Source organism: Lygodium microphyllum, chromosome 9 (assembly GCF_053477565.2).
Source record: "Lygodium microphyllum isolate KBCC chromosome 9, Lygodium_microphyllum_v1.1.10, whole genome shotgun sequence".
In the NCBI taxonomy this organism is placed as follows: domain Eukaryota; kingdom Viridiplantae; phylum Streptophyta; class Polypodiopsida; order Schizaeales; family Lygodiaceae; genus Lygodium; species Lygodium microphyllum.
In genome coordinates, this window is record NC_141143.1 from 10,914,354 (window position 1) to 10,940,989 (window position 26,636).

General features: G+C 43.7%; 1 protein-coding gene across 7 annotated transcripts in view; it reads left to right on the forward strand.

Annotated features, from left to right (window-relative positions):
• Positions 1-25,789, forward strand: part of LOC148030807 (putative LRR receptor-like serine/threonine-protein kinase At1g67720) — a 59,276-nt gene extending 33,487 nt beyond the window's left edge. Inside the window, exons 7-16 of one of the 7 annotated variants that reach the window (XM_087684338.1) lie at positions 12,627-12,698; positions 12,900-12,980; positions 20,303-20,541; positions 20,738-20,949; positions 21,200-21,329; positions 21,413-21,484; positions 21,592-21,781; positions 21,879-22,014; positions 22,149-22,409; positions 25,515-25,788. In XM_087684338.1, the coding sequence (XP_087540464.1) occupies positions 12,627-12,698; positions 12,900-12,980; positions 20,303-20,541; positions 20,738-20,949; positions 21,200-21,329; positions 21,413-21,484; positions 21,592-21,781; positions 21,879-22,014; positions 22,149-22,409 (1,393 nt within the window). In that variant the 3' untranslated portion in view covers positions 25,515-25,788. Of the gene's footprint in view, positions 1-12,626; positions 12,699-12,899; positions 12,981-20,302; positions 20,542-20,737; positions 20,950-21,199; positions 21,330-21,412; positions 21,485-21,591; positions 21,782-21,878; positions 22,015-22,148; positions 22,410-22,586; positions 23,225-23,328; positions 24,164-24,248; positions 25,481-25,514 lie in introns of those variants that run through there. The other 6 variants (XM_087684342.1, XM_087684339.1, XM_087684341.1 and 3 more) reach the window with 6 other exon arrangements.
• Positions 25,790-26,636: the final 847 nt, after the last annotated feature.

Consider the following 26,636-nt stretch of genomic DNA (forward strand, 5'->3'; position numbering starts at 1 on the left):
CCTTGTATGCCGGCTTGGGGTATCCAGGGGTACTTTACAGCTTGTACACCCACTTGCATGGCAAAGCCTTTTTGCCCGTAGGCAAGGAGACCAAATCCCAAGTGTCATTCTTATGCAAGGAGTCTATCTCAGACTGCATAGCCCTCTCCCAGGAATGACTGTCACCCCTGTGCATAGCCTCATCATAAGTGAAAGGCTCTCCTGCATCTGTAACCAAGACATAATGCATCAAGGGCTAAAATCTATCAGGTGGACGTCTGTCTCTAGTAGACCGTCTCACAGTAGGCTTTGCTGCCTGCCCAGTTGCCTGTCCAACATCCTGACCATAAGCATCTGCTGCAGCTGTAGGTTGTCCAACTGGCTGTGCGGGAGCTCTCGCCTCCTCCTGAAATATGACCTTGCGAATCTCAACAACTCTCTCAGGCTACCGATGCATCTTGTCTTCATGGAAGACTACATCATGACTGCGGATGACTTTCCGCGCCTGCGGATCCCAGAGACGGTAACCCATCTCGCCTGCATCCCCATAACCAAGGAAAATGCATTTGACACTTTTAGAATCGAGCTTACTTCTCTTGTCCTTGGGCACATGGCAAAATGCCTCACATCCAAAGACACGGAGATGCGTATAAGAGGGAGGTTTTCCAGTCCATACCTCCTCTGCAACCTGGAAATCCAAACCACTAGAGGGGGATCTATTTATGACATGCACAGCTATACTAACTGCCTTAGCCCAAAAGCTTTGTGGTAGGCCTGCGTGGCTAAGCATACTGTGTACACGCTCCTGGATGGTTCTATTCATCCGCTCAGCCAAACCATTCTGGAGAGGGGGGGAGGGGGGGAGGGAGGGTGTAGGGGGCGGTCAACTGACGCTTAATACCCCTCTCATTACATAACTGCTCAAAAACACGTGAGACATACTCACCCCCATTATCTGTTCTTAGGTATTTTAGCCTATACCCAGACTGGTTCTCAACTAATGCAAGCCATCTGTGAAACACAGCCAAGACATCGGATTTCAACTTAATGGGATATGCCCAAACTTTCCATGAAAAATCATCTATGAAAGTAACAAAATACTTGGCACCACCCATAGACTAATAAGGCATGGGCCCACAGACATCTGAATGTACCAATGCCAAGGGCTCACTCATGCATGGCCTACCAGACTTCTTACGTGTAGACCTAGTCTGCCTGCCATAAAGACAATGCTCACATGAATCAAAACATGCATAATCAAGGGGCGGTAAGTACTGCAAATCAGAAAGCATTTTCATTTCTTTCAAAGACATATGGCCCAAACGAGCATGCCAAAGAGATACATGTGGAATAGAACCCACAGACAAAACATGATCAAGGGAAGAAGCGGATACAATCAAGGGATAGAGGCTGCCAGCCTTGGCACCTCTCGCAATTTCAAGTCTGCCACGAGTGATCTTCCATGTAGAGTCTCCAAAAGATACATAATAACCTACGTCATCAAGCTGTCTAGCTGATAGGAGACTGTGTGTCAAAGCAGGTACATGACATACATCCTGCATAACAAAACTATTGCCAGAAGAAAACTGCAGCCTAACATCACCAATGCCCACAATATCAAGAGAGCTGTCATCACCCAAGCGCACAGAACCCAAAACAGTACGGTATGAATGAAATCACTCTCGGCAAGGTGTCATATGAAAGGACGCACCTGAGTCCAAGAGCCAACACTGTGCATACATAGAGTGTATCTCTGTCATCTACGAAGCACTAGAAGAAGCTGCAAGGATATAATCATCATCATCAACATCCTCAGGCTGCATAACATTGATCTCGTCAATTTTAACACTGGACTTTGCAAGCACTATGTTGCGATCAGAAGACTTATCCTACACTTTGTCTTTCCTCTTATCTTTGCGCCTTTCATTGTGCAGTTCATGGCATTGTGGCCTAATATGGCTCTTTTTCTCACAATGGTGATAAGTAACATTTGCATTCCTACCATGGGATTTGCTACGTGACTTCCCATGAGACTTGGACCAAGATTTCTGAGAATCCTGTCCATGGCCCACTGCCATTGCCATGCTTTCCATATCCATCATTCCTACCTCTAACTGTCATAGTATGCGATACACGAGAGGCATCCAAATTCTTACGGTTAGCCTCTTTCTGTAGAAGAGCACTCTTAACATCAGATACTTTCAAGGTAGCAGTAGAGGCACATAATGCAGTGCGAAATACATCCCATGACTCATTAAGAGTACCAAGCAAGAAAAGAGGGATGACATCCTCTGCGAAGTCAAGTTCTTGAGTATAGCATGGAACTGGCTCAAGTGAGTAGACATGGTCACATTCTTCTTCATGTGCAGATCCATAAGTTGCTTTAGCCAATACATTTGACTCGCTAGACTTTTCTTGTCATAGAGATTCTTGATTTTATCCCACAACTGCCATGCACTCTGTTCTTCCTCAAATACATTGTAATGAACCTTTTCTGTGAGAGATAATACAATATTGGACTTGCATAACTCATTAAGCTTAAGCCATTCCTCATTTGGCATAGTTGCAGGCGGATGCCCGCTCAACCTCAAAGGTTTGATCTACGATTTCTGTACCAACACCTGCCAAATCTGGCTCTTCCAAGAGTAATTCGTACCATCAAGCTTAGTGATGTTGAAAATAGCATGATCAGTGGACAAACTCGCTATAATGCAGGCTGAAAGACTGCAGACAATTTAAAATTGCTTGCTGTTTACTGCAGAAAATGCCCAAAAATTTACCAAAAATCGAGAGAAAAATGGCGAGAAAAGTGTAACCAAACCTGCTGCCCACCAAGTACTAGTGAAAGTACATCACTTCAGAATATTTCAGCATGAAAAATCCATGTCAGTCCGGAGCTATATGCTTGCTGTAATAAATGACACCAGGGTACTATGAGAGTCAATTGTTGACCAAATCACTGCACCAAGTCAAGAAATGACAGCCAAGACATGACCAGGCATAAACGGGCATAAATCAGCACCAAACAGTCATCAAGACCCTGAGCAAACACCCAAACATGTCACCAAAGCATTCGACAATGAGTAGACATACCCCCTGGACAATAGGGCAAAGTATACATAACACTGGCAAGACCTGACACCAGTAGGTGTATGCTCACAAGAGTGCAAAGCCCAAGGTCAGGTCTAAAGCAATTCCAAGATATCAGTGTATGAACCATGCAATATGTAAGTGTAAGAGATCCCAAAGTCTCAAGTATCTGCAAAATGCTCAAATAGTATAAACCTCCTGCTCAATGTCGGTCAAGCATACAAGATACCCTCACTAGCTCAAAAGGCGGATAAACGAGCTCAACAACTCAAGCAAACCAAGTCAAAGTGCCAAATATAGTAACCAAGACAATGCCTCAATAGCATCCAAGGTCATAATGGAAAAAGCCAAGTCATAACGGAAAAATCCAAGTCAATGTCCAACTGCTCAAGGGAATACTCAAATGAATGTCAAGATGAGCTCAAACAATTGCCATCCACAGTCAAAGCATAAAGCATTCACCAAGACACCATAACCAGTACTGGGTAGCCTAGGCATAAACCATGTCATAGATGAAATGCCAGCTGCGAAGAAGTGACAGTCAAACCCAAATCGAGCTCTAATCTCAGCTCAAAAGCATTCTAGAGCATAAACAAGACATGTGGCATAGTCCAAATACATCATGACTATACCGAGTAGCCGGGAGCACCTCGTAACCAATAGGCATAACCCAACTGTAGTATAAATAGCTTCAGCCCTGAAGTTTTCAGCAGCATATAACCTCTGTAAACTGAGCATATCAGTGCTCAATCCAAGCTCAAATCCGTAGTCAAACCATAGGCATACATTTCCGTATGTATAGGCACCAACCGGGCATAATCAGGCATCAAATGCCAAGATCTGTAAGCATAAAATTGAAGTAACAGGTAGTTGCCCTGTTTTGGATAGATTTGGGATTGTTCAAAACAGTCAATGACTGAGCTAAATCATCTCCAAATGCATCTCACATAAGAGGCATAACATTCACAAGTGATCCGGTATCAATAGACATCAGTAGAAGCATCACATAAGCCATAGACATACAAATATATGCTGTCTCAGACCTGAAATCTGTTACAGAATATTCTGTCATCAGAATTTGGCAAATTTGACATCACCATCACGTCCGGAGCGTGCCAAAACCCCAATTTAGACTCTTGCCTTGCCTGAATCAGGTTCCGAATGCCCGAGATATGACAGAAAGAGTGATTTTTGGGCCAGATTTTTAAACAGGCGCAAAAAAAAAACGTGAGCTGGCTGGGGGAGTCTACTATCCCACGTGTCAACAATGGGCCCAAAGGGGGCACAAATTGGGACTAAAGAAGGCCTACACCAAGCCTCAGCAAGCCTTGATAGGTTGTAAGCAAGATCGAGGTGAAGGGAGCTCCAAGAGGTGTGAGCTATGGCTGCCCACAACTTGTGAAAACCCTGTTTACCTAGACCTGTGGACTGAGATAAATCTTTGAAATAATGAATCAATACCTCAATGTTAATGCCCTGATGGTGCCTCAATAGGCCGGGAAGAAACTCAAGAAGCCGAGAAGTGACGGGAGCTCAAGAGAATGAGCTATGGCTGCTGGGAAGGAGACCCAATGCGAGTGGGGAGTCAATGGGAAGCTGAGAATGCCACGAGCCAAGCTCAAGAGTTGGGAAGCCATGCTCTGATACCGGTTGAAAGGTGAGAAGGATCGAAGCTTGCACTCGAGAGCTATGGCGGGGGAGCAAGAGCAAGAAAGAGAGAGACAAGAAATGGGAAGTCCAACAGTCACAATGTGTGACCGGGCCTTCCTTTATTCAAACTGTCACTAAAAGAATAAAGAATAAAGTGATGGTGCCGGCGCCCGCCACCTGCAGTGTGCGGTGGTGGTGACTGTCAGTGTAGTAATACACGGGCAGCTAGGCGGAGGCGCCTTTACCCCCAACACTCACACATTAGAAGTTCTCTATGTGCCGAGTTTAGGTTATCATCTTCTTTTAGTGAGCAAGATTTGTACTCTTAGGTCTGTAGATGGAGCAGATTGGCACGTGGCAGTAGAAAGGGGTGGAGATAGTGAAAGGAGAGAGAAGAATGATGGAGAGCCTCAGAGGAATGATTGATGGTGATGAGAGTGTTTGATGGGTGTGTGGAAGAATCATAGAGATTGCCCATAAATAGAAAAATATTGTCTAGGTCCTAGGATGGCTCCCTAGACAGTCTAGGGTGGCACCCTAGATGTGGGTTCCTAGCCCCTTTTTGTGGCTATACACTATGTGAAACCCTAAAACTGAAGGGAGAGAAATGAATTGAATGGATTGAGTGAATGCATTTCTCAACAACCTCATGCTCATAGGTCGCAGACATGAATAGGGCTATAGAGCCAAAGCGGGTATGTCCAAAGTCAAAAGAACTAGGGCATGATCTGGTTGTGTGGACATTGTAATTACCCAATTTTCCCCTCTTGAGAGGTGCCCCCAATCACCCACATGGAACCTTTAAAGATACTCCAAGAAGCAGCCTTCCAATTGGCTATAGCCCTAAGAAAAGTCAAGCAATTTGTTTTGGCTATGAAATGCTAGGTCACTCGAAACATCTTTGGCATCAACTATGAAAAGAAAAGCCTCCCAGACCTCTTGCTCTCCATTTTCATTGGCTTGGAAATTTGTCTCTCTCATACTCACGTGGAATGGGAAATGGGGACAAGGACAGCCATGAATTGCCATTCCTTGTGATTATATAATCACATGGAATAGGCATGGGGCATAGGATTGGGGACCCAAAAATGGTGGTTCCTTGTGACTATGGCACTGTCTCTACCTTGTTGATCTTCTAAGCTATCCATATTGTTGAAGTCTCCTCTAACAATCTCAGAATCAATCTCAAGCAACATTGCCCCACCTCAAACCAAAATCTAACCTATGATGGTGCAAAGATATTGAGGCTTGCTTTGTTACAATTGTCTTGTGATTTCTCATAGAGAACAATAGAATGGAGCCAATGGAAGTACACACTACTCCCACTCTAACTATGGGTGCCGATTGAGTACTTCCTGTAGGTGAACAATGCTCTTGGAACTCATCGTCATCACCTTGTATGTTTGTCTACTCCTCCTACAAAACTACTATTGTCGTGCAGTCCTTCCGAAGATGTCCCTTCTGGCCACAATAATAGCATTGAGACTTCTTCTTTTCCCACGTGTCACCCCTCTCTAAAATTGGAACATCTAGAGCATTGAGAGAGAGTATCCTCAGTAAAATCTAAATATGAACATATCAAGTCTCGAACATAGCACTCATAGATGAGTAAACAATGTCGGCATCCTAGTCATCAATAGAAGAAGCTAAAGGAGCCATTTTAAGAGAGATACAAAGAAGATGAAGTATGGAAGGGATCTTGAGGGAGAGAGTTATGCCAAGAATACAGACTCACAATAGTGCCTTCCCAACTTTGTTGGTGTGAGAGGAGGAGAGCTTATGGTCCTGTAGCAACTAAATGTTGATGCATACAACACGGGTTGGTTGAGCTTCTGTGGAACAATTAGCTTCTTGGAACCTTGTGCTTCACTAAATTGAAGACTATTCACACTCTAGGATACAATGTTTATGCTCATGCGGAAACTCTTAGTCCACCAAATAAGTTATTGCTTGGCATAGTCAAATATGAGGGGAATTGGGTGCCATGCAAGGATGTTTGATGCCGAATTAGAAGGTGAACTCCACTCTCCTATACTAGCCTGTGGACATAGTAGGGGTGTCATCTTTGTGTGGTGGAGGGGCAGGTTTTCAAAGGCAGAGATGGGGCAAGGAGTGGACAGAGAAGAGGATGATGTTCATAGGAGGAGAGGTTTGTTGCTTTGAGGGCATCTGCTGTCTAGACATGGCCCCTTCTGAAGTTCTTGCTTTTGGCTTGGGCAGCAAGGGATGATTGGGCCCTACCACACCGATGTTAGACTCTTGTGAGTCCATCATCATTTGTTGTAAGGCGGGGCTTGGCCTTGTAAGTGGTCTCTTGCTAGGTGGACTTACCCCCTAACCACATATACTTTGCAGTGTGATGTCTGAACTCGTGGCTTTGAAGCTGTGCAGAGTTACTCAGCCACACAATTTGTAGCTTTGTAAATGGTCTCTTGATGTTAGTGGTCGCGACCTGCACCAGTCATTGTACCGACAAAGCATGCTAGTAGCTGTTAGCAGCCTAGTCACTCATGGTGAGTTTGGGCTATGCTTTGAAGCGGTGCAGAGTTACTCAGCCACACAATTTGTAGCTTTGTGAATGGTCTCTTGATGTTAGTGGTTGCGGCCTGCACCAATCATTGTACCGACAAAGCATGCTTGTAGCTGTTAGCAGCCTAATCAGCTCATGGTGAGTTTGGGCTATGCTTGACATTACTAGGTATTCTAGGCATTTTATTGTGGTCATTATGATGGGTATTTAGGCATTTATTGCTGGCCAACCTACTATCATTTATGGCACTATTTTGGCCTATCTATTCTAGGCTTCCCTCCTCAGTCAGTTATTCATCACCTGAGGTTTTGTTGGAGAGAGGGAGTTGGTGCCAATGCCCACGCAGCTAATGACTCACTGTTGTATGCGACTGCCTCATGTTTGGCATATGAATTCCATTTCCCGAGCATTCTTCTAAGACTATCTCATGTTTGGTATATGGATTTCATTTCCTGAGCATTCTTCTAAGTTCCCTTTTTCGCAGTATTCTCTCTTTCCTTTCTCTTCTGTTTGGTGTTCAGCTGTTTATTTCAGCATTTGTTTATGCTTCCATTGTTGCATCCACTTTTGACAATGGCATGGTGTCAAAGAGGGATCTGAAGTTTTCCATTTGATAGTGATACTCCACCACAAGGGCTGGAAAGAGGAGAGTGACAAGGTGCAAATGAAACTTATGGTGAAAACTAAACTGGAGATTGTAAAGTGATCGTATCAGAGAATGTGTAGATGACGCCTTCCTAGAGACCAGAGGTGAGATGAGGACTTTTAGTACACTTAATTGAAAGCACCTCTAAACTTTGTTTATTAGGCTGAATATCTGACAAAATGTACTTTTATTTGTAGGCCATGCTTTTTTTTTTTGCAAATAAAGTGTGGCTGATTATATTACTTTAGAAAAAAAAAACTTGAATACAAGGAAGTGCTCATGCTCAACAGAATAGTTGGAGCTGATACAAAGTCACAGATATATCAAGTGTACAAGCCTCTCAGGGCAGTTTTGGGGGGGGGGGGGGGGGTGTGTATCGCCATCTGGGGCTGCTTGCCTGCATTGCGAAAAACAGGTCCTGGTCCCCCCAAGAGCACGTGAAATGAAAACGGAGCTCGTGACGAGTTTGAGACTTGCCCTGCACCTAGTCCCATCGGCCGCATAGGGAGTGGATGATGGAGGTCTAAAACTCTGCTTAAGTCGCCTGTATTGAAAGTCTCTCTCCGCCAAAAACCTCTTGACACCGCGCCTTCCAAATATGCCATCCAATAAGAATCCCTATGATCTCCCATACCTCAGAGTGGTCTGCTGTGGGCTCCAGAACTTGGCAGATGGGTAGAGCCTCCAAACTGACCACTGCGCATGACCTTGCCTCAATAATGAATATTGTGTCTTGCATCCCAGTGTCATATAGAAGGTGATGGCCCTAGCTGATTGCCTGGCAGCAGAAAGCTCCCCATGAGATACATCCAAGGTTGGGTGCTATACGACAGAGGATGCGGCATGCTTCTCTCCACACGAGTTGCACCGCCTCACACGACCAAAGGCAGTGCTTTGGAGTTTCCGAAGGCTGCTCTGTGTAGTGTTTACAACCACCCTCTTGCATCTGGGCCCAACCAATTTTCCACTGCCAGGTCTCCATGTGCCACTAGCCATAAGAAATACGATACCCTCCTCAGCCTCCAGCTATCCCATAGACAGCACCAGAAGGTTCGTCAAAAAGTCTCTGTGATGTTGTGCTCCGCCCAATACCTGCTACGTGACGGCGCCCAATCCATGTCCTCTTGTGTCAGTACGTGTCTGCCAATCCTAGCTATGTACTCCAGGAACCTCGGTGGCTTCTTGGTGACCGTAGTGGCCGGCCATATCCACTCTCCCGAATCCCATTCCAGCTCATCAAGTGGCCTGCCCTCCCAAATCCAGAGGCGCCACTCCTTGAGCTCCTCCTAGAAGACATAGGGATCCAGCCACCATGTCTTCCCCTGAAGGCCAACCCCTCCAATCCTCCTCCATGAAAGGACAGCTATCCCCTCATCCTGTTGTCCTTTGTCAAGGGCCTGACACCCCCCCTCCTACACGATGAAGATGTGGCGTGTCCACAAAGCAGGCTGTGTAGTAGGAAGGGGGATTTTGGGGGAGAGGGGGGGTGATTTGGGCCGCCATGAAGATCCATCTCAGGGACGGCCTCCAATCACCGCCAAGCCTCAATCTATAATCCTCCTACATTAGGACCTTCTAGGTCCGCCCTCCTAGTGTGAGGCCGCGGACTACTAGCTTGCCTAAGAGGGCCATACTCTGATACTTTGGGTCTATGATCTCAAGCCCTCCCTCTAATGACTGATGCCAGATGATAGTCGCCCACGCCACCTTGGCCTAGAAATCCCTGGAGCTCTCTGACCCAGCCAAAGGAAGTTCCACCACCTTGGCCTGGGAATCCTTGGAACTGTCCGACCTGGCCAAAGGAAATTCCACACTAGGTGACGAAGTTGAACTACACAGGATGAGGAGAAGCATCAACACGAGGTGATATGCCATGCCGTCGCTAGGAGGACCTGGTTAACCACTAGGGCTTAACCTGCTAGGGAAAGACAAGCAGTACTCCAATAGGTCAGCTTCCTCTGAATAGAGTCAAGGACTCGAAGAAACTGCTGGGCGGGAGTGATGTCGAGTCCCACCTGGAACCCTAGGTAACGGACGGGGTCTGCCCTCTGCTCACCCATCTAAATCCCAAGTGGACGCTCCACTTCGTGCTAGAGTCCAGGTCTGTAAGGAAACCAACCGACTTTCGCGAGTTGATTTTCGCTCCCACTGCAGTACAGATTACCTCGAGAGCCAGTCTCACTCTCTCCAGCATCAATTCATCGTCCTCTATGCAGAGTGTTGTATCATCTACATACTCTGAGTCTAACAGCTCTGTCTCCTCTCTCATTGGTAGTTAGAGGCCATGTAATCCGCTCACATGTGATTTGAGGAAGTGAGACATTGCCTTTGCAAAGGGTAAGAACAGGTATGGGGCTAGGGGATAGCCCTGCCGGATCGATCTCTCTAGCCGAAACTACTCTCACCTACCACCTATAAGAACCCTATTGGTTGCCAATTTGTAAAGTGCGGAGACCCCGCGGATCCATGTCTAGGGGAAGCGCAACCTCGCCATGGTGCCCTCTAAGAAGTCCTAGTCCACCCTGTCATAGGTTTTCTCAAAGTCGAGGAGAAGTACAGCCAGTCCCTGACCACTGTGCTGAGCCCACTTTGTCGCCTCAAAGAAGGTAAAGACATTGTCTAGGATGCTCCTATCTTGGACAAAGTCTGTCTGTGTGTCATGAATGATGTCTGGAAGCACATGGCGGAGTTGCCTACCAACTCCCTGGCATCTGTCCAGAAGTAAAAATCTCCTCGAAGGCGAGCAATAAGGGGTCCTTCACCACCTCCCAATAGGTAGTGAAGAAGGCCTTAGAGAGGCCATCCTCTCCCAGGCATTTTTGCTCATCCTGTGTATGGAAAGTCTCCTCTAGTTCCTTCTTTGTGAAGGGGGCTAGAAGGGAGTGTCCCATCTCCTCTATGACAAGGGACACGATGTGATCCCAGACCTCCTGTCTACATTGCTGTCCTCTAGCTGAGGCTGTCTCCTATTGGAAAAGGTGTTTGTAGTAGTCCGTGGCAATCTCCATCACCTCGTCTGGACTAGAACGAGTCCTCCCATACTGATCTCAAAGGCTGCGTATCTACTCTCTTGAGGTGCGGGGCTGGTATACTTGGAAAAACTCCCTGCACATTGTGTCTCCCTTCCGCGTCCAGAAGGTTGCTGAGGTGCGTAATGAGAATTCCAAGCGCCTTTCTTCTAGGCCTATGATGGCAGCTCGCGCGTGCACCTCCTGTGTGTGGAGGATGGGATTCCGTGGTGCCTCTTGTAGCAATCTCTGCGTGGCTGCTAGCTCCCATTGGAGTGCTCTCTCCTCCTCCCAACTCTACTGCCTCATCTGTAGGGCTGCCTCCTGGTAGATACTGCTCAACTCAGCTAGGACCTCTGCCACCTCCTCTGTGATCCTATCTCTCTTGCCCCACTCCCTAGTCCAAATCTGCTCAATCTGTCTCTTCACCTCCTCCCTCCCCTATCGATTGAGTGAGGGATCCGATAGAATCGTGTGTCTAGGGTAGATGGTGGGGGATCAAGTGTCAAGAGAATCGGGCAGTGGACAAAGTGGTGCACACCAACCACCCTACCTGGCCTCTGCGAGAGCATCCCCATTCTCCCGCATAGAACCTGTCCAATTGCTCCAACAGGACTCCACCTAGCCGCTTGTATTCCCAGGAGAAGTCCAGCGACCTCTCCCTCTTGTGGAAGCTGGGTCTCTCCAAGCATCACGTGCTCCTACTGCTAGTAGAAAGATCTCCCATGCCTCCTACTCCTCCCTAGCCATGCCTTGGAAGTTTCTTCCTCCGCCCTACTGGTCCTCTAAGGCCTCCAGGTTGTTGAAGTCTCCTTCAATAATCCAAAAGTCCACCTTTGGGAGTCCTACTGCGATCTCCACACCCAAAACCTGGTGCATGCCCTAACCTCAGTAGGGGCATAGACATTGAGGACTCCAAGGCATGAGTCCCCAATATCCAATCTGATCCATAGAACCTTCCCTGCCACTATCGTCGCGTGATCTCGTACACAGGCAGTGAGACTCGGGTCAATAGAGGTGTATATGCCTCCACTCCTGCCGTGGGCACCGATGGCATGCTCCGGTAGGTGTGTGAACTGCGCGGGAGTACCTTCCCTACTCGCTGTGCCTAGATAGGAGTGAGCTTATGCTCTTGTAGAAGTAAGATGTCGATCCGTTTGGCAAGGGCAAGCTGCAGCTCGTGCTGAACAATCAACTTCCTGGAACCACGTGCTCCACTATAGTGGAGGCTATTCACATTCCAGGATGCAAGATGTAAACTCATAGGAAAACCTGTGACTGATCGAACAAGCAGTTGTTTGGTGTGGAAGCTACTGACAAGAGGAAGAGGAGCTATGAGGCATGCGGATACACTTCGCTGCCAGCCTGGACAGTGAACTCCATTCCCTCGGACCATGGGGTTGATGGATGCACCTGGTGGTACCACCAGGGCATCTATCAACCAAGTTGAGAGGTGAGACTCTGTAAACTGGTAGAAGCGGGCCTCCTATGCCAGGGGCCACTCGATCATCGATAAAGCTACATCAAAAATTTGAGATTGTAGGTCCATGTTATTTCAAGTAATCGAAATAGAGCCTAAGCTACAAAAGTTTCTCATACCCACAATTGTGGCCAATTACAAGAGTAGTGTTAATGGAAATTTTCTCATGTTAAGTTTAGTAAAATGAGTATTTTCTAATGTCTATACCATATATCACTAAAACAAAACCAATGATTCATACAGGGATCTAAGCAACAACAAGCTCAATGGATCTTTTCCTGAATCATTGTCCACTTTGACAAATTTGAAATACTTGTAAGTGGTATGCAGATTTTTTTATTGTTTCTCTCACTTTTTATTTGTAAAAAATTTATTATGAACTGAATGGAGATATCATAGGAAATAGAGGAAATGATGCAAACCAAATTTTTTTCTTTCCATAAGCTTGTCATTCCTTCTCTCAAAGAGCACAATTGATTCTTGATAAGAAACCCTTACATGCCTTATCCTATGCAGGTATCTACAAAACAATAATCTATCGGGACAAATACCAATACTATTATTGGAAAAAAGAGATGCATCAACACTACAATTTGAGTAGGTCGAGTTGCTGCTTGCATCTAGCTTCATCCATTGATTTCCCTTTTCTTTTGTTTATCTGTCTCGTAAATTCAAATTTATTTCCATTGGGAACAAACAAGGGTTTGGAAGTTTGATATTGGATGCAAATTGAAGAGAATGTCAAAGTAGGCTGCCTTTATAGTAGAGAGACAAATCTGAAGTATACTCTTTGTTGGAAAGTTTTTTACAAAAAGAAAGATAATGCATGATGTGAACTTGTATCATAAAGAGAGAGATTTACATCAAGCACTTAATGGTGGGGATACTTCATAGCTTAAAATTTTAGCTTTATTCTCCTAAGAAGCTTATGAACAGTTCTAGACTTCTGCCATATTGCCATGTCAGCTGCACGTGCCAGCTCTGGACTGCGACACCTGCTAAGTCTGCCTGCAACACCTTGTTCCAGCAGCAGCACGTCAACTACCATCAGCGAATCCATGCTGCTGTACCTGCCATCAGCAATACCATACCTGCTGCTGTAATTTCTGCAGATGTCTTGTCTCTGCAACAGTGGCTCCTACTTGACTACTGCAGTCTTAGAATTCCTATCTTCCTGTTGTCATGTCTTGCTGCATTATCACAGTCCGCTCCAACACTACCTTTAACACCATCAGCGATTGGCTCCTACTTGACTACTGCAGTCTTAGAATTCCTATCTTCCTGTTGTCATGTCTTGCTGCATTATCACAGTCCGCTCCAACACTACCTTTAACACCATCAGCTATTGGCAGGATGACCACCAGCTGCAATCAATCACGTGCCATCAAGTCACTCAAGACAACAAACACTGTTGCCTTTCGTAGACAGCATGTTGACTCAGCAGCTGACATCAAACCAGTTCCTGCCTCTAAGGCTATTGCCACGTGCTTGTCTCTTTTGCAAGCTATTGATCAGCCTAAGAGTTGCTGCTTTCTCGTCAACATCAGCCTTAGAGTTGCTGCTCTCTCATCAACATCAATAAGTCATCCATGCTTCCCTGGCCACTTACCATCCTCTATGATGTCCCCACCTACAACTGCTCTATCTCTTAGCAGTCATGTTTGTCATGCACTATCATCTCTTGTGTGTGAGCCTTAGTCTCAGTCAGATGGGGACATAGGAGCTCTAACATGTCTGTCATGTGCTTTGATAGAGGAGGCAACTCGTTCTAGAGTCTGCATTTCAATTTTCAGTTGGTTTAGGAGTATTTGTCAGTCGGTTTCCAGTCATTTTGCTGCCACTGCCGCATTGCGAGTGTTCAAGAGTGCCACATCAGCATTACTGATGCAACGCCAGCATTTTTGGCATGATCAGCTGCTGCTGAATGCATTTAATGAAGCCGGCCTGATTTCTTGTCACTCTCTGATATTGGTCGGCCAGTTTTTGGGGGTTTGTGCTATTTATAGCAGCATCCCCTTGTTCCCCCCTAACCCCCAATTGGCAAATTATCTTCCTCTCTCCCTTGGCAGGTGGTTCATTGGTAGCTGCAGTCTCCTCTATCTTTGGCATGGACACTAGGGTGAATATTCCCGTCCTCCATCACCATCGGTGCTGTTGTCATCATTTCAGCCTGATTTGGTGCCCTCATTGATTCCTTGGGCTGCATGCAGGGATTGATCAATCCACTCCTTTGTATTCAACAATCTTTTTCAGTCAGTGCAAATTTCTTTTCTTCATCTCTTGTTCTCTGTCTCTCTCTCTCTCTCTCTCTCTCCATGTTTGTAGTTCTCTTCCATTGGGTACTCTCACATTGTATCATCGCCGAAGTCAGTACACAGATTTACCCCTTTGAGAGGAGACCCCCCGAGCTGAAAACACAGATTTTCAGTCATCTGCGCTTTGCTGAGAATGCAGATTTTCTGTGTTCTACTGATCCATATGACACAAGTGGACCATCTACAATCATTCTATTGCAAAGGTGTAGCTGATTTCCACTGTTCGGGACCATTTGCAGCAAAACATAGATTTTTGTGGGTGTTTGAAGGTGTTGAAGATCCCTTATCACCAGTTCAATGGCTTTGATGACTCTAACGAGAATGTCTCTCGTCACTCCTTTGGAAGGCAGTGTGATCATCGCGAAGATTGGAGGTCCCATCCCCGTTCTGAACAGGAACCCTCTCCTAACAAGTCACACATATCAGAGCAGCCCTCTCCTCCCCTCTCTCTCCATGTCTCCCATAGGGCCCGTTCTTCTAACCTCAGGATGTGTATGATGGCACCATCAGTATAGGTTCCTCTTCTTCCTTCTCTTCCCAAAGAAGACTTTGGGCGGATCAAATTATTCACTTTGGTCTTGTAAGGTGGAATGTATACTTGACACCTTCGATCTTTGGGAGTTTGTTACCCTCCCTATTCCTTGTCTCGTGGAGGATCCCAAAGTGGGATCGACGATGGATCGTGTGGCCCTATGGGATCGGTTCAATTCTAGAGCTTGATCTTTCCTCTTTATGAGCTTACATGATTTTATCATAGTGCATGTATGTAGGTTGCGGTAGCCGACGCAAGCGTTGACAAAGCTTGCTTCTTTGTACAATTAGAAGACATTTTCCCATTGGATTACTCTTGAGAAGAAATTACGGCTGCTCACTATTGATGACTCTCCTTCCATGAAGGATCACATCAACAAGTTGGAGGATATGAGGGATGAGCTTTCTTCCCTCGGCAGGATCATCACTTTGGAGAGTCACTATTGATGACTCTCCTTCCATGAAGGATCACATCAACAAGTTGGAGGATATGAGGGATGAGCTTTCTTTCCTCAGCAAGATCATCTCTTTGGAGGATATGGCCATGATTCTTTTGACTTAGTTACCCTCTCTGAAATATGATAGTCTTCTACACTAGCCTTCTTACATCTAGGACCCGAAACTCTTCATGGGAGGAGCTTGCCATACTTGACTTGGATCATAACAAGCATTTGAAAGAGGTAGCCAGTGGATCCAACTCCACGAAAGATTTTACTGTAGGTACAAGAGGGGGAAAGAAGAAGAGGGAGACAACAAAGGCCAAGCCCAAGAAGGAGACATAAGAGTATTCTTCAAGCTCTGACACAGATTTAGAGAAGCCTCGATGCCCACATTATGGGAAGGGGACACCTCCTGAGAAGAAGTGTTGGCAGAAGTACCCTCAGCTTCGTTTGGGAGCGAAGGATGGAACTACATCATCTGAGCCTTCCTCTTTCTCTATAGCAGTTGTTACCCATGAGTCTGTGTTCCTTCATATCCATGTGTTGGAGGATTCTTCTTCAATGTTTGACTTGTCTATAGCGAGCCCTTGGCTCATTGACAGTGATGCTTTGAGTCATATGACTCCATGAGGAGATATGCTACAGCATCTTCGTCCATGTGAGGGTCTTGTCACTGTTGGTGACATTTGTTCGATGCCTATTAGTAGTGTTGGCACTTTGCCATTATTGTCGCCCTCCATTTTGGAAGTCCTATATGTTCCAAACTTGGGCTTTCCACTCCTCTCCATTTATGGTCTTACTAGACTTTGTACCCGGGTTGTCTTCACCGAGCAGGCCATGTTTATTGTGGATTCTTCTTTAGGAGCTATTTTAGCAATAGGTTGGCAGGAGAGTGGGCTCTATAGGCTCCATTCCCCTTCTCTTATGTAGGGTCCTCCAAGGCAATTGTCTATTGCTACACCCATTCTTGCTTGTGCACCATCTATTCCATAGGTACTTTCCCATCCCCCACCCTCTCCTTCGGTGGTTCCCTTGTACCCCCCATTCCTTTCAGAGGGGTTCGGTCTTGGTGATGCGACTGTGGATTCCTTGTCCCCTATTGTTTTAGAGGGGGATTTCCAGGATCGTGAGGAGCTTCTTCATTGGCGGTCTACATCGACGGACTTCATGGGCATTGGCACTCTTCCTGTTACCCTAAGATCTGCCTCTTCTTTGGCCTTCAGCCACATCTAGGATTTGAGCCCCAAAACTGGCTGACTAGCATTAGAGAGTGACAAAAAATCAGGTCAACTGCATAGTAATTGATCATACTAAAAATGCTCACGTGGCATCAGTAATGCTGATGTGGTAGTCTAGAGCACTCGCAATGTGGCAAGGGCAGCAAAGTGGTTGAAAACTGACTCATAAACTCTTCTAAACCAAATAAAAGAAGAAATGTAGACTCTAGAATGAGCTACCTCCTCCATCAAAGCACATGACAAAAATGTCAAAGCTCCTAATGTCCCCGTTTGACTCAAACTAAGGCTCACATGCAAGAGATGACAGGGGATGATAAACATGACTACTAACACCCTCTCTCGGATCCTAGATGTGGCTGAAGGCCAAAGAAGAGGTAGATTTGAGGGTAATAGAAAGAGTGTAATTTTTTGTCACTCTCTAATGCTGGTCAGCCAGTTTTGGGGGGTTTGTGCTATTTATAGCCCCCCTTCCCCGGGTTGGCAGATTATCTTCTTCTCTCCTTTGGCAAGTGATCCGTTGTAGTTGCAGTCTCCTCCATCTTTGGCATGGACAGCAGGCCGGGTATTCTTCGTCTCCTTCAGTGTCTTTGTCTCCATCATCATCGGTCCTATTTGTCATCATTTCAGCCTGATCCAATGCCCTCAGTGACACCTAGGGCTGCATGTAGGGACTGATCAATCCACTCCTTTGTATTCAACATTCTTTTTCAGTCAATGCAGATTTCTTTTCTCTCTTTTTTTTCGTAATGGATGTTATATTTATTAAGTACTAAACAACATTTCTTTTCTCTCTCTCTCTCTCTCTCTCTCTCTCTCTCTCTCTCTCTCTGCGTTGGTGCTTCTCTTCATTATGCACTCTGACACTATCATCATCAATCCCACCTCTCCACCTTCTATAACACATCATCAACACTTTTCATCTCATGTATTACTTATCCACATACTCATCTATGCTGCTTAGGATAGAATGTGGCACATAAACCTTGACCATGAGCTCCAAGAGTTCAAAATCACTCATTAGGATTACCTTAATGTCAAGTTATTTGAGTGTGGATGGTTACTAACTGAGTTTGCCACTACTAGACCTCCTAAGTTCAATTACGATAGGTCGCTTTGTTTTTAAATAAGTTGCCACCGAAGTATTTCAATTTTATGGAACAAGTGATCTCATAGTCTAGATTGTCCACATTCTATGAGTTTGTTGGCTAGCTGTTGCGTTATGTATGGCTGTTTGATCAAGTTCATAAGAAACCCTCTTTGCCATCTTTAGAGTGGGCCGTAGTCCACTTTTGAGAAGGGGAAGCAAGTGAAAGACAATAACAAGGATAAAGACAAAGATCAAAAGTCAAGTGAGTCACAAGGGAACACCCAATCTCAATTGGAATGGGCGGTATAACTTATCTAAGAAAAATAGGTTTTGTGAACATTGTAAAAAGGTTGGCCATTTCAACAATAAGTGTCACTCAAAGGCCAAAGATACAAAACCCAAGTTAAATCCCCCAACCAAGACCTTGCCCCGCTTGCAGTGGGTAACTCCCTTAGTGGAGGTAGGGTGGTGACCATCCACCCACACAATGTCACTAGAGACCTTTGGGCCAAATCGCTACAAGACAACCATCACGGTCTGCTTCTTGTTCAACATCTAGGGGGATATTTGACCAGCCGATTGGACCATCAATGGACTTAGGTCCTGAGGCCCACCTCATCTTTGGAGGGATATCAGAGGTTGTATACTTGTCCATGAGCGAGTTGTCTTCAAATGAGGCTATCGTAGAGGCCCACTCGACACATCCTTGTGGTCATGAGGTTGTTTGGATAGTAGACAATGGCGCCACACATCATGTGGGAGACATAGCTATCCGAAGATTTTTATGTATACAGAGGTACTGCCCAGACAATGATGTATGACACACATGATGCCATGTATTGAGAGATTGCCCTAGAGGATATGAACATGCAAAGATAATCATGTGACACTAGGGAGATAACAGAGTATGATAGACATTTCATCCCATTGGGGAATGCACATGGGATGGTCATCTTTAATGGCATGTCATGATGGCAAAGTTGAGGAGGGCTTACATGTTGGATCCCCAAGGGGGAATTGAGTACTGTAGACTGTTTGATAGGGTCACCCTCTTTGTTGCCAGATATCATTGAATTGACTTTACCTCTTCAAGAAGACCTATTGGTTTAGCAGCGGATCATGCATATTTGAGCTTTACAATGACAAGAGGTGGTTGTTGAGCTAAACTAAGCATTACATGCTGATATAGCCTCTTGGACAGCCCCTAAAATTTTTAAGTAATGAAAAACCATAAAATGGGAAGTAGTTCAAGAGAGTTAAAACGAGGAGAGGTTTGAGGTCCGAAAACTTTCATAAATAGGCAAGTTGCCCTCCATTCAGCCCAATCTCGTTTTTGCAGGTTTCAGGCCCTCTAGCTTCGCTGCCCACACCCTATTCGTGGAGGACATCTTAGCCGAGGCTTCCCAACATTGTCTACATCCATTGGGCACTTGTTTCCAGCCTTTATCGCACAGTCCACACCATCTACTGCCACATGGCAGCAACATTGACAGGCTGGCGGCAGCATTGGGTGATGGGTGGCAGCAATGGCAGCAGGGGCAGAACCTCCAAATTATTAGGAATGATGATGTAGAGCTTGCCATAGTGTGGATGTGATAACGGATGAATAGGGATCAGGATGAATGCCCACAACATGTCCTTATATAGGAGATTTTTGGGCATTTATCCTACTGCCAAATAAAATGCCTTTCTAATGTAATGAATATTTTCAGGGCTATTTCTATGGAGCTAAAAATTTAGGACTAAATGTAGTTAGTTTGTGTTAATGCAGTCCTTTAATTTTAGTGACTCAATAGCGTTGTGGCTACTTGTGGTGTTGTCCCCTATCTTTTATATTGCCTGGTTGCCTAGAAGGCCCTTTGTGTATATTTTAATTTGCTATTCTTTAATTGAAAATCCTTCACAAAAAAAAAGAGAGGTTGCAGCAAGATAGCAATGATAGGCTATCAGTCCATTGTCTTTTTAACACACTAAAATGGAAGTACATAACCCAAAGTAGGTCCATGTAATGTACCTTTACTGCACAAAGCAGATCTATATGCAGTCAGACTAGTGACATCATATATCAAACTCCTCTTCAACTGATGAAAATTGATAGTAGCTGGAATGTATCTTCAAGGACTGCAAATGACTAAATTGGCTGAGAACCAGAATTTACCGCTGTATAAGGGTGTGTATAAGTTGCCTTCAGTACTAGTTGTTGCCCAAATTCTGTATATCATTTAGTGTATGTGCTTGTTTATTAATTGTGTGAAAGGGGCAATTTGATAAGCAAGGCTTGACTCAGAAACCTCTATTTACCTTGCAGCTTTTCTGGAAATCCATTACTCTGCCGTGATAATAACTTACCATGCCATTCTCCCCCATCTCCATCAAATAGTTATTTTCCAAATTCTAGCACAAAGGCCAAGAATAATCATGTTGGTGTGATAATTGGAGTGGTTGCGGCTGCATTGCTTGCCATTGGTGGAATTGGATTGATCATCTTCGCCAAGAGACGAAAGCTCATCAAGAAAGAGCATCAACAACAGACAAGCCCTACCTATGGTGGGTAAAATTATTGAGAGCTTGGTAATTACATCAACTGATTACCTTAATGCTTTCAATGCATGCTGAATAAGGATTTACAAATGCTGATGGAAAGAAGCTCTGAGGGTTGCCGCAATCAACATGTCTTTTAGTAATTTGTGCTCTGTTCAAGTTATGATGTCCTCTCATGAATGCTTTGTATATACTAATGCAGTGGTGGGACACACTGAAATAAGGAAAGCTTCCAGCTTAGCTGAATCCTTCACGTACCAGGACATTGTAACTGCCACACAAAATTTCAGAGTGGAGCTGGGGCGTGGTGGTTTTGGACCTGTTTATGAAGGACAGCTTCCTAGTGGTTGCAGTGTTGCTGTCAAAGTAGCTTCCAAGAATTCTAGTCAAGGAATCAAAGAGTTTTTGAATGAGGTGTGTATGGTCTTTGTTCTAATGCATATTGGTGGAAATTCAAGCCGAAAGTAATATTCAACTGAATATGATGCAAAGAGTTTTGAAAGAGCCTGTATGGTCTTTGTTCTGTACTCATATTAGATTGTAATTCAAACTGAAAGTCATATTCAACAGAATCACTCTTCTGTGAGACCCACAAGAGCACCTGCGTGATGAGAATTATTTCTGCATACCTCGTGATTAATCATCACAAGTGTTTGCTTCTCAGGTTGGGCTGCTATCCAGAGTGCATCATAAGAACCTTGTAGGACTCTTGGGGTATTGTATCGAAAGACAAGGGCTATTAGTGCTTGTCTATGAGTTAATGCCTAAAGGATCTTTGTTCGACTACCTCCATGGTATAAGAATATCAATTACAAAAAATCATTTGATTGGTCCATTTTGTCAAAGGTACATTAAGTTCTCTTGATTGCTAATGAAGGTCCAATATCAAAAGTTACACCGTTGTCTTGGAGACAAAGATTGATGATATTGGTTGATGCTGCGCAAGGTAGTAAGTGTTTGTACTCTTTCAGGGGCTGATTGAGGGCTTTTCAAGTTAAGCATCTCTTCTATTATATGATGGTCTGGTTTATTATGAAGTGGCAATGACAAATGCAGGACTTGATTATTTACATCATGGATGCAAACCACAAATCATTCATAGGGATGTCAAAAGCAGAAACATTCTATTAAATGATAACTTGGAAGCCAAGATTGCTGATTTTGGCATCTCAAGGAATTGTCTGAGTAGTGCAGAAGATGTTCCTACAACTAACATGATGGGGAGCATAGGCTACATGGATCCAGAGTATGTACATATAGCTGTGCACAAATCCTAGTGAAATGTCACTTTTGATCATCCATGTAATAAAGCTGTCATGTGGGAAATCCTTCCTTTTATGCAGGTACATATCCAGCACAAAACTGACAGAAAAAGTCGATGTTTATAGCTTTGGGGTGCTCTTGTATGAAGTGACAAGTGGACGGAATGTGATCCTCAATGCAGGAGATATAGAAAAACAAGTGCACATAGCAGAATGGGTAACACATTAATCTCCTCAAAGAGTTAATCAATTCATGTGCAGTGCATTAACTTTATGTATCAATGAACCAAATTATCTAGAACAGTCTACTGTGGCCGATCTGATCTGAGAGTTGGGGGTGTCAATGGACAGGCGCGGCCCTTGATCGAGCGAGGCATGATTGAGGATGTTGTGGATGAGAAGGTGGGGAGCAGCTATGAGGCATCGTCAGTATGGCGCGTGCTGGAGGCGGCCATGCAGTGCACTCAGTTTGAGAGCTCGCGGAGGCCCTGCATGAGCGAGGTGGTGCTCAACCTCAAAGAGGCTCTGCAGACGGAGCTCCCGTCATTAGGCTCTGACAAGCCCTTCCACGATGACTATGGCCTCCTCTCTCATCACTTGCATCCAAGATAGGTAAGGACTCTCGTATATAGCCTAATTGTCCCTTTAATTTTTCAAATAAATTCATCTAGAAACAAAGAAAGAAAGATCCCCAAAGCATTACATACATGTTTATGGTCAATGTATTCATCAAGTGATACATAATTACAACAAAAAATAAAATTAGAAGTGATGCCTATGAATATCTAGGGTGCACAACAAAAAGGGAAGGGAGTGCTATTTTGGTATGGGATATATGTCATCCAAAAGTCTCTCATCAAATCAAATGCTATAATTTAGAAAATAAGGTATCCAACTCAAAGTAGCCGTGGTGGCTGCCTCCTTTGGTGGATGATAATGATTGTCAAGTACACTCTTTTATAGTTGCAAGATGGTACCACTTTTCCTCCTACAATGAGGAGTGTGATTGAATGTTTCTCAACACCCCTCCTCCTCAATTACAACCATTAAAAAAACATCGATTATACATAGGCTGTCATGAGTAGAACCTTGCTTAGTGTAGACATGGAAAAACCAATCATATAAAGGTAGAGGCTATCACAAGGCCTCACTAAGTGTACAGAGATTGTAGTGCACATGTTACATGAGGGTTACAAGGCTTATGATTGGAGCATTAATGCAAGTATATACAAGGCTTAAAAAAGTCTGTCTGAATAGTGACATTTTGATCTTCTGTGCAATCGTTTTCACTTTTTATTTGTTCATAGGCTCCTACTTGCATTTTCTTGGTCCATGTTTTCAACTTCATCAACACACTAAAGAAAAGGTTCACAAGTGTCGATTGTCTTGCCTCTATCCACTACACTCACTTTACATCGTGTTCCTCTCGCACTAACTTTTTCTCTAGCTTTGTCACGCATGTGTGCACTTTGGTACGTGGGTCCTTCAAGACTATATTTGATGCTTCTATGTTGTGAACTCACTGATGTAGATATTCTTGCTATGGGCTTGCTCTTGGAGCGTGGGCAATGCTATTAGGATCATTTGAGAAAGTTTTTGGATATATCCTATTGTTAGGGAAAGAGCTCATGTCTAACCCTCTATAGTAAGTGGACCCTCTCTATTAGATGTCGTGCTTCCATTGTATGTGAAGGTGATGCAAATGATTGGAAAATAAGGGATGAAAATTTAGGGATAAGGTTTCAAGGGAAGAGAAGCTAGGTGGACGCTACAAGCAAACATAGCTACAAATTGTGATGGTGGATGGGGCGAGGCGGAGAGAGAAATGAAATGAAATGGTATATTATTTGCAACAAGAGGCCAAAATGGCCTATGAGACAATGAGTCACAATCATGAGTATGATGGGACAACTATGTGAGCAAAACATGTAGCACAAAGCAAATAAGAAGGAAACTAAGGCTGTATAAACCATAGAACTCTACCTAGTAACAATGAGCTCTAGATGGTACAATATCATGTGGATGTGGAGAGCCTAGAGCGATAATAATGTGTATTCACCTATGAAGATGTCATAGGTGTTTGTGTCGAGGCCTAGGCCACTCGGATGAGCTAAGTTGAATGGCTTGATCAATTAGTACTCCCTGTGTGTGTGTGTGTGTGTGTGTGTGTGTGTGTGTGTGTGTGTGTGCTTGGGCATATGAGTAGGATGTGAGATGTTCTGTTTGCTTGCTACTAATGTGGTTGAGAGAGAGAGAGAGAGAGCTTGGCATATGAGTAGGGTGTGAGATGTTTCGTTTGCTTGCTACTGATGTGGCTGAGAGAGAGAGAGAGAGAGAGAGAGAGAGAGAGAGAGAGAGAGAGAGAGAGAGAGAGAGAGAGCACATGAGTATAGTGTGACATTGTTCCGTCTGCTTGCTATTGATGTGGTTGCACTGACTTGTATCTTTCAGCCCAGAAGGGAAAGAGAACTCATAATCCCCATCTAACAAAGCATGCTGCCATGTACAATCAAGCAATTGATAAGTAAAGTCCAACAGCCAATGGTTTTCTTCGAAGTCATCTTTTTTTAGCCTAATAAAACTTTATGTGGCATATGCCCCTCTCTCCGATACCTTGTTGGAAGGGTTCGGCATAATTAAGCCATATATGTGCCCCTAAATTTGATTTGCTCAAACAAGAAGCTTTTCTATTGGATGAGAAATGAAGCAGCACATGTGCCCATGATGAGAGAGATAGGAAGAGCTTCTAATATCCAATTTGTCAAGAGCCAATTTCTACTTGCAATGCTACCAATTTATTAAGAGCTAATGAGCCAAAGATATAGTTCTATGAATTTTACTCTAGTGTAAGAGAGGCTTTCCACTATGAGTTTGAAAAGGGAAATGAAAAGGGCACGACAGTTTTAAACACATAGCACAACCACATTGCTCTGTGATTAGGATGACTAGTGCAACTAGTGGTTTGTGTGTGGTAGGAGTGAGAGGGGGATGCTTAACAAAGTTTATAACCTCCTGTTGTAAGTGACGAGGGTGAACCTATTATGCTTGTTTCATAACTTTAGCAAAAATTTCACAAAAGAAATAGAGTTTCCTATTTTCATGGAATTCTTTGTCAAACTCACCATGAGAAAGGGAGAGTTTCAAGAAAATTTATAGTTTTGGCCTCCCAAATTCACCATGGGAAAGCTCTCTAAGATCATTGAATAGTAGACCTTATATATAAAACATACGCATGCATTACTATGTGCAATCCTCTCATGAGCTTCCATATTCTAAAGTTCATGTTATAAGGTTGATGGAGCAACAATAATGCCATTGTTGTTGCAATAATGAATCTTATATCTACCACCATCAACAAACATAACTCATTGCTATTGCAATAATGAATCTTATATTTGTCGTTGACAAACATAACTCTAAAACTATCTTCGATAATTCCAAGAACTAACAATAAGTTCTTTATGCCCACTACATAAAGTACTAATGAGAGTACATGCATTGCCATTTGATGCGGTGTGCTCCAATTTATCAACACCTTGAACATGATGTGAGGTGTTGGCACACTAAATAGACCCCTTTCTAGCAAAGCATTTCCAAGGAGCAAAGCAATGATTGCAACCATGTTGTGTAATTATTAGGCAAGTTAAAATAAATTAGACTAAGGACTAATTTTCATGCTAATGATGAGTTAATGAACTAATATGTTGGTGAATGCAGATGAGCATTGACAAAACTTGATTGATTGACAATTGGATCTCATATCTTTTGCTATTATCTAGAGTACACAATGTAATCCCTTCTCATAATATTCACATGTATTATAATTGTGAGGCATACTTATTTGACTCTATGGTTAAATATATTTCATTTTGACATTGTAAATTATTAATTTGGTAAGATATATATGTTAACGGATTGAATGCGAAAGGCTTTCCAAAAAAAGTGATTACAAACTATATATATGCAGTTTTGGTATTTTGGCCCAATCAAGGTGATTCTTTAGTACATGAATATGAAAAGCACACCTACTAGCATATCATGGAAGTCATTCATACAAAGTCCTACATTTTAATGATGAGTTTCATCTTATACTCTTCTTTTTTAGGGAACCCTCATTCTTGGTGGAAATCAATGATGATGTATTTGAAGAATTCAAGTTTATGTTTCTTTATTGATCAAAATCAATGGATCTTAAATTAAAGTATAGGTTTAGGTAATAATAGTCTTATGATGAGTGAGGATATATATAGTTTATTGTTAGCTTTTAAGATCCTTTCTCATATACTATTTTCAAGTTCCCCTCTAATGTGCATATTATCAAGCATCTGATAAATATGTGTAGCTTCACAAGGAGGTAGGATGCTTGTCATTTTCCAACAGTATAACAAGCATAGATGTCTTTTCTCAAGGTATCTCAATTAAAAAATATATGTTTCCTTAAATATTATATTAGTTTTCCATGACGCACATTGTTGGGTCCAAATGAGAATGGGTATTTTGGAGTGCAAACATACATGCATGATTTTTCACTCATTTCCTCTTTCTCATGCTCTTGCTCACTCGACCAATTCAAGCTTGAGAATCTTTGAACAATATAGCTTCTAAATCAAGTTGTATATTTGCAAAAGACCTTGAAGTATGAATTAAATGTTACATTAAAGTGTGACAAAAATCAATATTTTCCCATGTATGGTCAAGCAACCTTATCAAGTCTCCATGCTCATGTACGATGGGCTAACTTCATAAGTTTATTGGTTGTTTATTGGGCTAACTCACTCTTTTCCACGAGTGGATTATATGTGAGCTATGGTTTGGACCTTTTTGGAGATACACTTATGA